The sequence below is a fragment of the Phyllostomus discolor genome, chromosome 3 (genome assembly GCF_004126475.2).
Source record: "Phyllostomus discolor isolate MPI-MPIP mPhyDis1 chromosome 3, mPhyDis1.pri.v3, whole genome shotgun sequence".
Lineage (NCBI taxonomy): Eukaryota > Metazoa > Chordata > Mammalia > Chiroptera > Phyllostomidae > Phyllostomus > Phyllostomus discolor.
This window is the reverse complement of record NC_040905.2, coordinates 117,408,927-117,423,588: the sequence shown is the minus strand read 5'-3', so window position 1 is coordinate 117,423,588 and position 14,662 is coordinate 117,408,927. Positions and strand designations below refer to the sequence as shown.

Below are 14,662 nucleotides of genomic sequence, written 5' to 3'. Positions count from 1 at the left end.
TTATCTAGTTTGGAAAGAGGCCAGCCAAGAGGGGGCTGCAGATAAGGAAGGCGAGATTCAAAGGGTTGGGCAACTTCAGCAATTCCCCTAGAGGGCTTCTGGGGTGGCAGTCTTGGCGGGGACGCCGCAGCTGAGCAACTTGGAGTTGGAGGAGGCGCGGGGCGCGCGGAGTTTGTGGCCCCTCGGTAGTTACCTCGGTGACTAGGCGGCTGTCAGGTGGTTCAGGAGCCTGTGGCGAGGCAGAAGAAGCATGCGCAGCTCTAGGTTGCTGCTTCAGTATTCTGGTAGCAGGTCATGTGTCAAAGGATTGCATGCAGTACTACGGCTCCGCCGTCACATGACCGGCTCTCAAACATCATGGCGGCGGCCACGGTGCAGCGTTGGGGCTGAGCTACAGCGAGTGCAGCGGGCTCCTTCCCGGGGTGAGGGGTGGCCTCCCCCTGGGGGGTGGGGAGGATCGGGCCCTCCTCAACCCTCTGCTATACCCGACGTCACCCGAATTCCACTCGTCCCCTTTGCGCGGTGTCTACCGGGACGGGGAAGCTTGACAGGGCCCGGGTTCCTTCCCGGCCCTGCTCTGTGCTTCGGGACAAGCTCCTACCCATCTCTGTGCGCACCTCCGTCGCCTGAGTTCCCTCCATCCTCCTTTCTCCAGCTTCCTCCCTTCGCAGGTAGGATCGTCGGTGGGACCAGAGCGCGGGCAGACGCAGCCCCCGGGACCATGTCCGGGTCCGAAAGTGAGCCCTTCCTCAGCCAGGCGGATGACACAAACGACAGGCCGGTGCCGGGCACCTCGGCATTACCGAGTTCCATGGGGAACCCGAAGTCCGAGGGTCCGGAGGTCCCAGACCGGGAGGAGCTGCAGCGCATCACCGGCTTGTCTGCGAGCCATTCGGCTCTCATAGTGGCCGTGCTGTGCTACATCAACCTCCTCAACTACATGGACCGCTTCACCGTGGCTGGTACCGACTTCTGGGAGGAAGTTAGACGAGGGGAAGAGAGCGGGGTCCCGAAGGTGAGGCTGCCTCGCGGATCCCATCCTGAGTCTTCTTCCCAGGCGTCCTTCCGGATATTGAGCAGTTCTTCAGTATTGGAGATAGTAGCTCCGGCCTCATTCAGACCGGTGAGTGGAGGCCCCCCCGGGTGCACAGTAGCTATTTTCCCTTTTCTTTTTTAAAAATATTTTATTTATTTATTTTTAGAGAGGGAAGGGAGGGAGAAAGAGAGAGAGAGAGAAACGTCAATGTGCAGTTGCTGAGGGCCGTGGCCTGCAACCCAGGCATGTGCCCTGACTGGGAATCGAACCTTTGGTTCGCAGCCCACTCTCAATCCACTGAGCTACGCCAGCCAGGGCTATTTTCCCTTTTCTTACCCCAGTAGGGACCACATGCTGGTGTGCCTGGGGCCTCACTGATGGAGGAAGTGGCCAGAGCTAGGGGAACAGATGGCCCTGATTCTCCTCTGAAATGATTCTGGTTAGTTAGCACACCTCATTTAAAGGGGGAGTCAGCTTAATGTAATAGTTAAGCCAGACCTGGGTTTAAATCTCAGCATTGTGCTCACAGTGTGATGATGAGCGAGGCCCTCAGCCTCTCTAAGCCTCACTTTCCTTATCAGTCAGATGCAAGTAGTGATGACCTAGAGCATGTCAGAGTGCTGGTGTGAGGATTGCATGAGATAATGGCTGTGAAGTGTGTAGTGCAGTGCTGAGGACATGGTGGTCAGCCAGTAAATGGCAGATGGAAGAGTGTGTCTGGAATGGAGAGAGGTGAGTTTTACTTGTTCAGAACTTTGGGATTTGTGAGAGAGGGAAAAACCGGCCCAAACCCTCTTTTCTTTCCTTCCCTCCATTCATCTGGAGTGTCTCTGAGCACCGACCTTGTCCCAGGCTCTGGAGAAAGTGGTGATAACATTTACATAACTTATCCAAGACCTTTGATAAAAGCCCATTGTTTTCAAATTCTTCTATCAGCCAAGGAATAGGTGTTCCTTTTAATTTATAGAGGAAGTGGTTAGGATTATCTACATTTCTTAAATGTTTTTAATTTATTGATTTTAGAGAGAGAAACATTAGTTTGTTGTCCTACTTATTTACACATTCATTGGTTGACTCTTCTGTGCCCTGACTGGGGATCGAACCTGCAACCTTGGCATATTAGGATGATGCTCTAACCAATCTAGTTACTTGGTCAGGGATATAAGGAAACTTGAGGCTTGGAGAAGAGTAGGGAGGGACTTGTCCTGAGTCATATAACAAGTTAGAGGCAGAAGAGGGACTTGAATCCAGACCTTGCAATGTTCTTTGCCCCAGTTCAGGCCAGCAAGGAGCTGCAGGTATTTAAGGCAAGTCTAGAGAAATGAGAATGGAATCACAGGTCCTGGGCTGCAAACTCTAAAGAGCCGTTGAGTTAGAGAAGAGGCCATTCTTTCTCGGCAGCCCCATTCACTTTTTCATCCAGTGCATCTACTGAGCCCTACTTTATGCTAGGCCGTGTGTTCAATAATGGGAACAGTCACGGCCGAGACAGGCGAGGCCATTATGTGCAAGAGCTGACGTTCTGCTGTGCCCAAGGGGCAATGGTCCATAAAAACCTACACTGGTGATGAGGTCCTTTTCCAAAGGGATAAGCGTTATGTAAAAGGAAGTGCTGCAGAGGCAGGATGTGTTGGTTAGAGGAGTGTCTCAGCTGGAACCTGAACTTGCTAAGCACTGTGAAGCTTGGGGGAGAAAAGAGAATGTTCCAGACAGAAAGGACAGCAGTTACCAAAAACCCTAAGATGGTATTGAGCATGGCTATTGGGCTCTTGGGGTGCAGAGAAAGGAAAGGAAGAACATGAGGTCAGAGAGGTCGGGAGGGGTTAGGTCACACGGCGCAAAGTGGGCCATGATAAGGAATTTGGATTTTGTTCTTGGCTGGATGGGAGGAAGTGATGAGTCAGCTGGGCCATGTATTATACAGTGGAAGGTTTGGAGGGTGTTTAAAGTGGAATTGGACTCCCCCAGCTGGAAGCTCTGATAGTTTCAGGACTGGGAGTTATTCCTGCCCCCCGCTGCTCTCCCCAGCTGGGGTGGGGGTGGGGTGGGGGTGGGGTGGGGATGGGGGCGGGGACGGGGTGATGGGGCTGGCTGTGACTCTCTGCCTCCCCTCAGTGTTCATCTCCAGTTACATGGTGTTGGCACCTGTGTTTGGCTACCTGGGTGACAGGTACAATCGGAAGTATCTCATGTGTGGGGGCATTGCCTTCTGGTCTCTGGTGACACTGGGGTCATCCTTCATCCCCAAAGAGGTAAGGCCTCACCATGACTCCTGCTTCTGGCCCCTTCAGTCCCCCATCAGTCTTTGCCCCCACTCTGTGGAATCATTGCAGACGGGGCCTGGGGAGTGTCTGTGGTTTCCTTGGTCTGCGCCATCAGCCACCAGCCCCCGTCTCCTGGCCTTGCCTAAATTAATCTACCCATGCCATTCTTTCCCCTTTTCTTTTCTTTCTTTCTTGTTTTTTTTAAACACATCTGTTTGTCTAATTTCTTTTTTTTCCACAGATTTTATTTATTTATTTTTTAGAGAGGGAAGAGGGGGAGAAAGAGAGAAACATCAATGTGTGGTTCCTGGGGGCTGTGGCCTGCAACCCAGGCATGTGCCCTGACTGGGAATCGAACCTGTGATGCTTTGGTTCGCAGCCTGTGCTCAATCCACTGAGCTACGCCAGCCAGGGCTTTTTTTTTTCTTGTTTTTTTTTTTTTTTTTTTTAAAGATTTTATTTATTTATTTATAGAGAGAGGGGAAGGGAGGGAGAGAGAGGGAGAGAAACATGGATGTGAGAGAGAAACATCTATCAGCCGCCACACCAGACAGGGGACCAAACCCGCAACCTAGGCGTGTGCCCTGACTGGGAATTGGACCAGTGACCTTTCACCTTGAGGGACCACACGTAGCCAACTGAGCCACAGTGGTCAGGGCTTCTCTTTTCTTTCAGAACCTTCTCTCCATCATCCCCACTCCCCCTGACCATTGACTCCTTCCACTCAACACCTAAACACTCACATTTCTTTCTCTACCTTACCTAGACTGCCCTCTCCCCCTCTTCTTCTTCCTAGTCAGACTTCCTGAAAGGCCTCCTTGACCAAGCTCCAGTCTGGGTGAAGGAGCAGCCAGGAAGAGGCTCTCACTTTGCCCGCACTTCCTCTCCCACTTGCCCCTTGAGCACTGCCCGCTGAGCTGCCCCCAGCACCCTGTTGCCAAAGTCAACAGCGAGCTCTCAGTTGCTAAATGTAGCTCCTACTTCCTGGTCCTCCTCTCACTAGATCTCCCAGGAGCCTCTGACTTTATTGACCCGCTTCTTCCTCTGGAAACTCTCTTCTAACCTCTGTGACGCCACTCCTCTGGTTTTTCTTCTGCCTCCTTGGCGGTCGCTTCTTTGCTCCTTTAAAATCACCTGTCCGTTCTCTCTCTGCCCCAGAACTCTGTCCTCAGCCCTATACACTCTCCCTGGGTGATGGTACCTGTCCCTAGCTTCGGGGGTCTTTGTTTGCCAAATGAAACCCCACCTAAGATCATTATTCACAATTGGATGGGATGGGTGAGATAGAAAGTGAGATTTATTTTGCACTTACTGGGCACAAGGTAATGAAGAGACCTTTCATTGTCCTATCCTCGCAACAGTTATGTGAACATGTCCTTATCTCCCTTTTTCAGACTAGGAAGCTGAGGCTCAGAGAGGTTAAGTTGCTTCTTCAAAGACACAGCTAGTAAGTAAGGGAGCCAGAATTCAAGCTCAGGTCCGTCTGGTTCTAAAACCCTGGCCCCTCCCGCCATCCCTGCCACCTCTCCAGAACTGGCTGGTGAACTAGACGGGGAGGCTGGCTGTAGGGTGGGGTGCTACCTCCCCACCCCTGTCTCGTTCCCCAGCGGTTCTGGCTGCTCCTCCTGACTCGGGGCCTGGTGGGGGTCGGGGAGGCCAGTTACTCCACCATCGCACCCACCCTCATCGCTGACCTCTTCGTGGCAGACCAACGGAGTCAGATGCTCAGTGTGTTCTACTTTGCCATCCCAGTGGGCAGGTGAGTGGGCCTCGGGCCTGCCTGCTGGGGAGGCAGAAGGGCCTGGCATTGGGCCTGACTGACCAGCTGTCCCTTCTCCTCTCCTTCCCCTTTCCTCCAGTGGTTTGGGTTACATTGCAGGCTCCAAAGTGAAGGACGTGGCTGGGGACTGGCACTGGGCTCTGAGGGTGAGTCTGGTCACAGCCTGAGGGACAGGCAGCAGCATTGTTACTGATCCCCCCTTTTACCTTCAGACACCCCATTTCAAGGCAGCACTCGCTCTGCCAAACCTGCAGAAAAACTGGCTGCCCCCACCACAAAGCCGTGTGCTAGACAGAGACTCTTGGTTGCAGGTGACAGAAGTCCCCTGTGAAAGTGTAAGCGCCCTAGGACGCCGTGTTGGCTTTCATAGCGGAAAACCCCAGGGCGCGCTTCCACTAAAACTGGACCTGGGATTCCCACAGTCACGGGGGTCTGATCACCCTCCTCTTAGCTCTGCTTTCCTCTGTGCTACCTTTGTCCTCCAGCAGGTGGAAACCCCACACGTTTATCTTCCCACTTAGAAACATTGGCGTCCTGGATCCTTGAGCAATCTGATTAGATGAATGTGGGTCACGTGCCCACCATTGACTCAGCCATCAAGGCTGGGGGAGTTAATACTGCTCTTGTTGGCTAAGTCTGGGTTACAAGCCCTGCCCTATTTGAGCCACACTGACTGAGAGAAGTGAGGGGAGTGGTTTCCCAAAAGAAAATTAGGGTGCTGTTACCAAAGAGGGAGCAGTTAGGCTTGCAGAAATGGGTGTGGCCCCTCGTAGCAATCGCCCCTCCGCCAGAGTTGCAGGTTCAGCGTCCTTGAGCAAGCACCTACCCTGCTGTCTGAGGGCTTGGCGCCCGAGCTGCCTTCACACACCTGTCCTTCTCCCAGCCCTGGGAATTGGGCATGTCTCTGCCTGTGCCTGTCCTGAAGCCCACTCTCTCCCCAGGTGACACCAGGCCTAGGAGTGGTGGCAGTGCTGCTGCTGTTCCTGGTGGTACGGGAGCCGCCTAGGGGAGCTGTAGAGCGCCACTCAGACTCCCCACCCCTGAACCCCACCTCGTGGTCGGCGGATCTGAGGGCTCTGGCAAGAAAGTGAGTTTAATTCCTTCCTCACCCAACATCTAGATCCCCAGAAAGGCAGGACAGCTGGGTTGAAATTTCTGTGGGGGTAGTCTTTGTTTTCTTTCCCGTCCCCTGGCCCAATGTCAGGGCCAGGAATTCAGTCACTGCTGCCTCCTGTGGCAGCTGCTTGAATTACAGGCCCAGACCCTAGTGCCCTGACCTCACTAAAGGAGGCTGGCGAGGTAGAAGATAGCCCCCCACGCTGACACCTCAGTGGGGTTTGACTTCCTCCTTTCCCACTGTCCGCAGCCCTAGTTTCATCTTGTCTTCCCTCGGCTTCACTGCTGTGGCCTTTGTCACGGGCTCCCTGGCTCTTTGGGCTCCTGCATTTTTGCTGCGTTCCCGTGTGGTTTTGGGGGAGACCCCACCCTGTCTTCCTGGAGACTCTTGCTCTTCTTCTGACAGGTACCCAGATGGGGGCTGGGATGGATGGCCTGTGGGTGGCAGGGGATGGAGTGGAAAGGGTATGATTCAGACTCAGACAAGGAGAGCTCGAATCCCAACTCCACAGGCTGTTTTGCTCTCCCAGAGTTTCAGTTTCCTGGTCTGGGAAGTGGGTGACGGACCTCCCTGAACCATGGGGTGCTGTGCCTGGAGAGACCTGGGTTGCGAGGGTGGCTGGGATGGGTCATCTTCCTCTCCAGGCCATAGGGGTGAGGCTAGGGAGCTTTGCAGGCAGATGGACTAGCCCCCGTGCCCCTGTCCCTGCCCCCAGCCTCATTTTCGGGCTCATCACCTGCCTGACCGGGGTCCTGGGTGTGGGCCTGGGTGTGGAGATCAGCCGCCGCCTCCGCCACTCCAACCCCCGGGCTGACCCGCTGGTCTGTGCTGCTGGCCTCCTGGGCTCTGCACCCTTCCTCTTCCTCTCTGTGGCTTGTGCCCGTGGTAGCATCGTGGCCACTTATGTGAGTAGCCAGCAGGTATCAGGGGGGCTGTTTTGGGTCCAGGGTTGGGGAATGGTGCACTGGGGCAGGACTGAAGTCAGCTGGCATCACGGTTCAGAGCCAACTCTGGGGTGGGAGTGCCTGGTTATGAATGTCAGGTCTCACCCTCCTAACTGTGTGGCCTTGGGCTGTGCTGTGTCACCATCTGCAAAAAGGAAATACTAATAGCTCCTGTCTCAGGCGTGTTGTGAGGACTCAGTGAGCTAATAGATGGACCTCCATGTGTTTGTTCTTGTGATGAGATCAACCCTGCCCCGCCCCCCCATCCCCCAGATTTTCATCTTTATTGGAGAGACACTTTTGTCCATGAACTGGGCCATTGTGGCTGATATTCTGCTGGTGAGTAGGTGGGCTATTCCAGGGTTGGTCCAGAGGCTGATGGGAGCAGGGAGTGGCTTGAATTGTGGCCTTTGCCTCTTCTTCAAAACCCAGCCCCAGGGTGACTTCAGAGTTCAGCCCAGGTGGCCTGTAGTCCAGGCCTCCCTGTCCTTCACCCCAGCCACCCCTCTGAGCTGGGGCTCACCTCTGACCTCAGCCTAGGCTGAGCCTTGCCCCATCTGCGCCCTCTGCACCCCCTGCCCCCAGTATGTGGTGATCCCTACCAGACGCTCCACGGCGGAGGCCTTCCAGATCGTGCTGTCCCACCTGCTCGGTGACGCGGGGAGCCCCTACCTCATTGGCCTGGTGAGCGCTGCCCTCTTGCTGGGTGGGGGTCAGGCACCCTGGGTTCCTGACACTGGCCAGTGGCCAGGGGCCTGAGCGGGGCTGAATGGGAAGGCCATCCCAGTCAGGCTTCCGTGCCGGGCGAGGGCCCGCATCCGGTGGGAAGGAGTTCGTCTGCACGTTCCCACACGAGGCTGTGGACCTCTCCCTGGAAGCCCAGACGCCCTTCTCTGGCTCCGGTCTTTGTTCTTCTGGAGTCTGGGGCCCCTTGTCCCCGGCGTCCTCTTTAAGACCCTCTTTAAGACTCTTTCTCCTCACTTTCCTTTCCTCATCTCCCCACAGATCTCTGATCGGCTCCGCCGGAACTGGCCTCCCTCCTTCTTGTCCGAGTTCCGGGCCCTGCAGTTCTCGCTCATGCTGTGTGCCTTTGTCGGGGCCCTGGGTGGTGCGGCATTCCTGGGCACCGCCATCGTCATCGAGGGCGACCGCCAGCGGGCCCAGCTGCACGTGCAGGGTCAGTGGGACCTTCCCTCCGTCCGTGCACGGCTGCTCGCCCAACTCCGTGACGCCGCCTGCTCGTTCTTCCACCCGTCGGTCCAGTCCTGTGGCCTGGCCTCTCTCAGGGCACAGCTGTCCCTTCACCCAGCCTCGGGTCTGCCTGGCCGACAGGCTGACATCCCCTGTCCACAGCTCCAGCTGCCTGTTTGTCCCCTCCTGGGCTTTGTGTCCGTCTGCCCGTCCAACCCTGACCCTGACCTTTCTGCCTGCAGGTCTGTTGCATGAGGCAGGGCCTGAAGATGACCGTATCGTGGTGCCCCGGCGAGGCCGCTCCACCCGGGTCCCTGTGTCCAGTGTGCTCATCTGAGGGGCCGTCACCCACCTACCTGTGTACCTACCATAGCTGGTCCTAGGCCAGCCCCCGCCAGCCCCTGGGCCCAGACCCTCGGCCTGGCCCCGCGTCCAGGAGGGATCTTGGGCCATGTTCCAGCTCCCACACACTACATGGGCAGCCAAGGGTGGGCAGTGAGGGCTTGGAAGGGGACTCCCCCTCCACGGGAGCAGCCCCAGGGTCTCGGTGCTATTTGTACTGAATAAAATTTGTAGCTAGACCCCAACTGCTTGCGTCTGTCTGGGTGTGAGTAACCACCAACCTCTGGACTGGAGGGGGTGTCCCCTCTCCAGCCCCAGGGCTCCTAGCGGCTGTTGGGTCCCTTCTGTGGGGCTTCTGAGCTGGGTGAACAGGGTGGAGTGAGCTGGCTTTGTGTGACTGTGAGTCACGCCCCTGTTTCCCCAAGAGCCCGCCCCTCTTGGCCAACGAGGGTGGGTTGGGGGTGGGCCCTGTGCCCCCCTGAATTCCCGGGCCCCACTTCCCTCCTTGCTGCCTCCTTGAGCCAAGGCTGCAGAATCCATGTCTGCTGGCTGGCCTGTAATTGACTTGTCCTTGTCCCACTGGTATGAGTTGCCCCTTGTCCCGGACACCAGCACACCCTTCTTGACGACCTGAGGGTGGCTCCTTAGGCGGCCTCCTCCCCTCCCCACTGGCTGGGTGGGGGTGGGAAGGGGGTGGATGCAGCCGGCTGAGAAGCCTGATGATTTCCTGCCCTCACCCGGAGCTCACCACAGCTTCCTGCCGCAGGCGGGCAGGCAGGCGCTGAGGAGAGGCGGGCGCCAAGCCGAGGGGCAGGTAGGCCTGGGTGTAGGGTCCATGCAGGGGTGGCTGGTGCCCCAGACTCCAGCCCAGGCCCTGGCCCAACTGCTCCAGGATAAAGGGTCTTCCAGAGCCAGCACTGACCCCCACTCAGCCCAACGAGGGGAAGGGATCTGGGGAGCCCTCAACGAGGGCGCAGCTGCACCCCGCCAGGCTTCTAGCCTGGTGCCACTGGGCCCGGTCTCTCCGCTGGCCCAGCCCACTCTGTGGGGCAGCTGTGTCCTGGAGGGGCACAGGGCAAGCAGTCAGGCCTGGTCCAAGCTCTGTCCTGCAGGTAGATGGAGGTGGCCATCCTGCTCCCCCTCGTGCTGGGCCTCCTGCTGCTGCCGCTCTTGGCCGTCCTGCTGACGGCACTCTGTGTGCGCTGCCGGGAGCTGACAGGTGAGTGGGAGCCCGAGGCGGTCAGGTGCTCCGACATACGGTCAGGGGTCCTCAGCCCGCTCCTCAGTCCCTCACATCGTCCTGCCTGTGGAGACACCGAGAGCCCCTGACTCCATTACCTGCTCCCCTCATCACTCCCTTTTCCTGCCTCACGGGCCTTCTCTTCTGCAGACTCAGACGACAGTGGCGCCTCCGACAGGTGAGTCTGCCCTCTTGGCTGGTGCCGCTCCCTTAGTGCCCGACGTGGGGCTGGCCCTGGGCCTTTCCTGGTTCCTTACCAAGCTGTGTCTCTCCTGCCAGTGGGACCCTACACAGAATCGTGATCAAACGGCCTCGTGAGTACATGGAGGGTCCTCGGCCTCTGGGGTATGGAGGAGAATTCCCTGGAATGCGAGCAAGTGCGTGCCTTTGTTCAGCTCCCCCCTGCTCACCCCCCCATGGCTGCCCGCATGATCTTGACCTGAGCTGGGATGGAGAAGGATATAAGTGTCCTCAGGCTTGTCTAGGGCACAGGGGTTTCAAGGGGGTTGTCTGTCCTTCGAGGCCTTGACGAGGTTAGGACACGATGTCTGGACTCATTCCTTCACCTCGGTCCTGTGTCCTCAGCCATGATAACCTCCTGGTCACCAGCTACTTCCTATCCGTCTTTTACATCCCATCCATCCTTGAGCCAGCCAGACCTGCTTCCCATGCCGTAAGTAATCCCTTCCCTTCCAAGTCTCCCTCTTTATCTCTCGCCTCCTTGGATGGGGAGTTTCCCTGTTGCAACCCCTGGTGTCCCAGAGCCCCATCCCAGGCATGACCTCTCATTTTTGACTTCCAGGAGATCCCCACAGCCCCCAGGGGGCTCCCACCAAGTGTCATCTTCCCGGCAGGACTCCGATGGTGGTAAGCTGGGGCGGGGCTGGGGGGGGGCTGGGGCTGGCGGAGGGTGGGCCTCCACTGACTGGGTCTCCCTCTCGCTCTCTCTCTCTCCCTAGCCAACAGTGTGGCAAGCTATGAGAATGAGGGTGCGTCTGGGACCCCGGGGCCCCGGATGGGGGAGGCTGGGGTCTGACCTGGACTGTGCTAACCCCTGTGTCATTACCCCAGAGCCAGTCTGTGAGGACGAGGATGAAGACGAGGATGAGGAGGACTATCACAACGAGGGCTACTTGTGAGTGGCCAGGTGGGGGGAAGGGGCTGAGGCCGGGGTCTGAGCTGACCCGTCCCTTGACTGTCCCTCAGGGTGGTGCTTCCCGACACCGTCCCAGCCACCTGCAGCGCCGCCAAGGCAGCTCCCATGCCCAGCAACCCCGGCCTCCGAGACAGCGCCTTCTCCAGTGAGTCGCCCCTTGAGCGTGCGGCTCCTCCCCGCCACAGCCCCTCTGCGCCTCTCTCTCCTGCTGCTTCTCTGACGCCTGCCCGGCCTCTGGGTTCTCTCTTTTCTTTTCCTAGAACTCCCGTCCTGCGGGGAGTGGGCACCCTGCTCTGATCTTGTGGTTTTCTCCCTCTGCCTCTCTCCTTTCCTGTCTCTCTGGCGTCTCCTATGCAGGAGTCCCTTGACCTCGTTCCCCTTTGGCTCCCCTCCTCCACTCTATTCTTTCAGTCTCTCCTGGGTGAAAGGTTTTTTTTGGTCCCCGAAGTGTTCCTTTTCATGCGTCCTGTTCTTGTTTCACGGAGGCAATATTATCTTGTAAACCTCCAAGGGTACTGAACAAATGTTGTCTTTTCTGTCTTTGTTTTTTGGAATTTTTCTTTTGCTTCCTGCATTGTCTCTATTTCCTTTGAGCTGTTTTTCTCCCTTTGTTTTGGTCACATCCTGCCTGCTGGTGCTTTCCTTGTCTGGTGATCCTCAGCGCTCGGCTCCTGTCTTCCCTGGGTGCACCCGGGCTGTCGCCCGCACACGCTGGCTGCCTTTGCAGAGGTCCCCAAGTCAGGGACTCTCTTCTGAGCTCCAGACCACCTGTCCAAGTGCTTCTTTTCTTCATTCACTTATTCATTTATGATATTTACTGGGTACCTCCGATACAAGTTTATTAGTGCCACGGCAAAGGAGGTAACAGTGTTGAGGACCTACTACATGCCCTACTCAGAGTTTTGTGTGTATGAGCTTATTGAACCTCACAATTTGCAGGTGTTGTTGGACCTATCCCTCCCCCCCCCCCGTGCCTCAGTTACCCCAACTGTGCAATGGCAGGGTTTATTTAGTTAGCAGATACTCGGTAGCTCTTGCTGCTTAATACTTACATTTACTGTTCACTGCTTTACTCCTCACAGCACCTCTGTGAGATGGGTAGGTACTCATCCTATTTTTTAATACTCATCCTATTTTACAGATGATAAAACTGAGGTCTGGAGAGGCTGGGTAGCTTGTCTGAGGTTACATGATTAGTTAGTGCTCGAGCTGGACTTGAACCTGGGCAGTCTGGCTCCAAAGCCTGTCTTGTCCACGTCCTTATGGAGAGACAAGTCAACACATAAAAGAACAAGACACTATCGATGACGATGTGCGCTATGAAGGGCCTGTGACAAGAATGGGGGATCAGGGCAGGTCTGTCTGAAGATGAGGGTCCAGCGGGGCTGACGGCACCTCTGACTTAGCCCGGCCCTGAGGGTCGTGTCCCCCTCCGCGCATACCACCCAGTCCGACCTCTCTGTGCTGCCATCCAGCTCTGCTCCCCAAGCGGGGGCACTGTGGGCATCTGCCGTCTCTCCTCCCCCACCCCCGAAATTGCATCTCCTCTAATCACTTCTGGTCAAATTGCCCTATTCTCCCCGTTGCCACGGCCTCTGCCCTCCTCTAGGCCACTGGCCTCCCTGGGCTGGGGCACCCTGTCTGCGTCCCTCTGGGGCCGCCTGTGGGGACGGGCTCTGGGCATCTGCGCAGGCATCTTGGGCTGGTTTTGTTGAAAGTCTGGTGGCTGTGGTTGGGGCTTCATCTGCTCAGGCGCTCGGGAATCTGTGCCCGAGGGCCCTGGGTGACCGCGCTGGGGACTCTGGTGGTTTTCTACAGTGGAGTTGGGGGAAGACTATGTGAACGTTCCTGAAAGCGAGGAGAGTGCAGATGCGTCTCTGGGTGAGCAGCTGGCGGCCTCCTAGGGGCCACCTTCCCCCACCCCTCCCTCTGCCACCCCACCCTACCCCACCTCTCAGTGTGGCCGCACCCCCACCCGTTTTGTGGCTCTGTTGCCCTTTGTCCGTTGCCCTCCTGCTTTCTCGCCCTCGGTGTGGCCTGCCCCCTGTTGGCGTGGCAGCTCCTCCTGCTGACCTGTCCCCACAGATGGGAGCCGGGAGTACGTGAACGTGTCCCAGGAGCTGCAGCCCGCGGCTAGGACCGAGCCCGGTGTGTGCTGGGGGAGGGACGGGCACTGGGAGCTCCCTGGGTGGGGGGCGGGGTGCAGTTTTCAAGCTGAAGACCAACCTTCCTTCCCCTGACAGCCATCTTGAGCTCCCAGGAGGCCGAGGAAGAAGAGGAAGAGGGCGCCCCAGATTATGAGAATCTGTAGGAGCTTCACTGAGGGCCTGGTGAGAGCCCTGTGCAGCCCTGCCCTGCCCTCCCTCGAAGGCCCTGTCCCACCACCTCGGCCCCATCCTCCCCGACTCCGGGGACCCCTTTACACACCCCCCATCACCCCTGACCCCCATCCCTCTCTCTCCCCCTGCCCTCCTGTGTTGCAGTATGAGGCGTGCCTGCCCTGGAGCCTGCCTTGCCTGGGAGGCCCGAGCTGGGCCCATTTGGTGCCCCAGCCCGGCTCCAGCCTGACAACAGCCTGAGAATTTTCCTCCTAACTTATTGTCACTTTGGGGTCCAATCTAGGTGCCCCCAACACTCTGCACCTTCTGACACAGCCTGAGAATGAACTGCCTCGACCCCAGCCCTACTCTGTGGTAGAATAAAGGCTGGTGTGGTCTGCAGTGCTCTTGACTTTGGGGGGTCCAGTGGGTCGCAGTCAGGGTGAGGGTGGGCTGTGCCTGAGGCCTGCGTGTGTGCGTGTCTGTGGCTGCCCATCCCCCGCAGGGCCTGCGTGCTCCTAGCGCCCTGGCCAGGTGCTGCAGGGGCGGCTGTAACGGCGGGGAAACGTCTCCTCGCGGGTGCGGCAAACCTGACCCAGGCTGGCGCCTCTGGGGCCCAGACGCATCTCCCCATGAGGCAGCCCCTAGAGACGATGGCTGCACTAATGGGGGAGTGGAGTGTGGGGGTGCTCTAGGGGGCCTCCGAGCAAGACCCTTCTCTGCCTGCCCCCGGTTTCTTCATTTACAAAAGAAGCGGGAGGACTCGATGACTTTGAAGGGCTTTCTTAGTTTTTACCTTTTGTGGTTCTCAATAAAACAGAACTTAAAAATTGTCTGAGCAACTGAAACAGTTAATGTACAGCACAGCGCTTTTCAGGCTTTGATGTGCAGATGGGGCTCACTGGCTCACTCACAGGAGGCTCTGCCCAAACGCAGACAGGGATTCAGCGCGGTGGGGGGCGGTGGGGGTGGTCTGGGTGGGGCCTGAGCGTCTGCTTTTCCCAGGGGCTCCCAAGTGGTTCCGATGCTGCTGTTCTAAGAACCACACCTTAAGTAGCAGGGACTGATGGATGCCCTGTAATTGGCTCCAGTGTGGGCATGTGACCTAGCCTGGGCCAATGAGGACCACTTGGGACTTGGGCAGGAGGCATCAGGAAGGAGAAGCTCTTTTAGTTCCTGGCAGTTGTTAAGCTGGATGGATGTGGTCCTGAAGCTCTCACTTGGAGATCCTGGCTGAGAATGAAGCCAAGATGGAGGAGAAAGTGGCCCAGAGA

At 57.4% G+C, this 14,662-nt stretch overlaps 2 protein-coding genes across 5 annotated transcripts; both read left to right on the top strand.

The window, feature by feature from the left end:
• Positions 1 to 292: 292 nt before the first annotated feature.
• Positions 293 to 8,919, top strand: SPNS1 (sphingolipid transporter 1 (putative)). 3 transcript variants are annotated; one of them, XM_028522758.2, is made up of 13 exons: positions 293 to 422; positions 656 to 962; positions 1,058 to 1,123; positions 3,152 to 3,288; positions 4,908 to 5,059; positions 5,160 to 5,226; positions 6,022 to 6,167; positions 6,447 to 6,602; positions 6,913 to 7,102; positions 7,415 to 7,480; positions 7,727 to 7,825; positions 8,147 to 8,318; positions 8,575 to 8,919. In XM_028522758.2, exons 2-13 carry the CDS (start codon positions 722 to 724, stop codon positions 8,667 to 8,669), a joined length of 1,587 nt encoding a protein of 528 aa, XP_028378559.1. In that variant the 5' UTR covers positions 293 to 422; positions 656 to 721; the 3' UTR covers positions 8,670 to 8,919. The 3 variants fall into 3 exon arrangements, with proteins under 3 accessions (XP_028378559.1, XP_035877087.1, XP_028378563.2); XM_028522762.2 differs by having other exon boundaries at positions 303 to 422; positions 672 to 962; XM_036021194.1 differs by lacking the exons at positions 8,147 to 8,318; positions 8,575 to 8,919 and having other exon boundaries at positions 302 to 422; positions 672 to 962; positions 7,415 to 7,532; positions 7,603 to 7,730.
• A 516-nt stretch (positions 8,920 to 9,435) lies between these two features.
• On the top strand, positions 9,436 to 13,788 carry LAT (linker for activation of T cells). 2 transcript variants are annotated; one of them, XM_036021195.1, is made up of 12 exons: positions 9,442 to 9,893; positions 10,065 to 10,092; positions 10,194 to 10,228; positions 10,500 to 10,587; positions 10,717 to 10,781; positions 10,874 to 10,903; positions 10,986 to 11,049; positions 11,121 to 11,215; positions 12,889 to 12,951; positions 13,156 to 13,218; positions 13,314 to 13,400; positions 13,554 to 13,788. In XM_036021195.1, exons 1-11 carry the CDS (start codon positions 9,791 to 9,793, stop codon positions 13,379 to 13,381), a joined length of 702 nt encoding a protein of 233 aa, XP_035877088.1. In that variant the 5' UTR covers positions 9,442 to 9,790; the 3' UTR covers positions 13,382 to 13,400; positions 13,554 to 13,788. The 2 variants fall into 2 exon arrangements, with proteins under 2 accessions (XP_035877090.1, XP_035877088.1); XM_036021197.1 differs by lacking the exon at positions 10,874 to 10,903 and having other exon boundaries at positions 9,436 to 9,893.
• Positions 13,789 to 14,662: the final 874 nt, after the last annotated feature.

Bases quoted from the DNA above. Each gene is read 5' to 3' on its own strand.
- SPNS1 (XM_028522762.2), top strand. From the start codon at position 338: ATGACCGGCTCTCAAACATCATGGCGGCGGCCACGGTGCAGCGTTGGG. The intron at 5,060-5,159 runs GTGAGTGGGCCT...CCTTTCCTCCAG, and splicing joins TTTGCCATCCCAGTGGGCAG to TGGTTTGGGTTACATTGCAG. The intron at 7,826-8,146 runs GTGAGCGCTGCC...ATCTCCCCACAG, and splicing joins GCCCCTACCTCATTGGCCTG to ATCTCTGATCGGCTCCGCCG.
- LAT (XM_036021195.1), top strand. From the start codon at position 9,791: ATGGAGGTGGCCATCCTGCTCCCCCTCGTGCTGGGCCTCCTGCTGCTG. The intron at 11,050-11,120 runs GTGAGTGGCCAG...ACTGTCCCTCAG, and splicing joins TATCACAACGAGGGCTACTT to GGTGGTGCTTCCCGACACCG. The intron at 13,219-13,313 runs GTGTGTGCTGGG...TTCCCCTGACAG, and splicing joins CGCGGCTAGGACCGAGCCCG to CCATCTTGAGCTCCCAGGAG.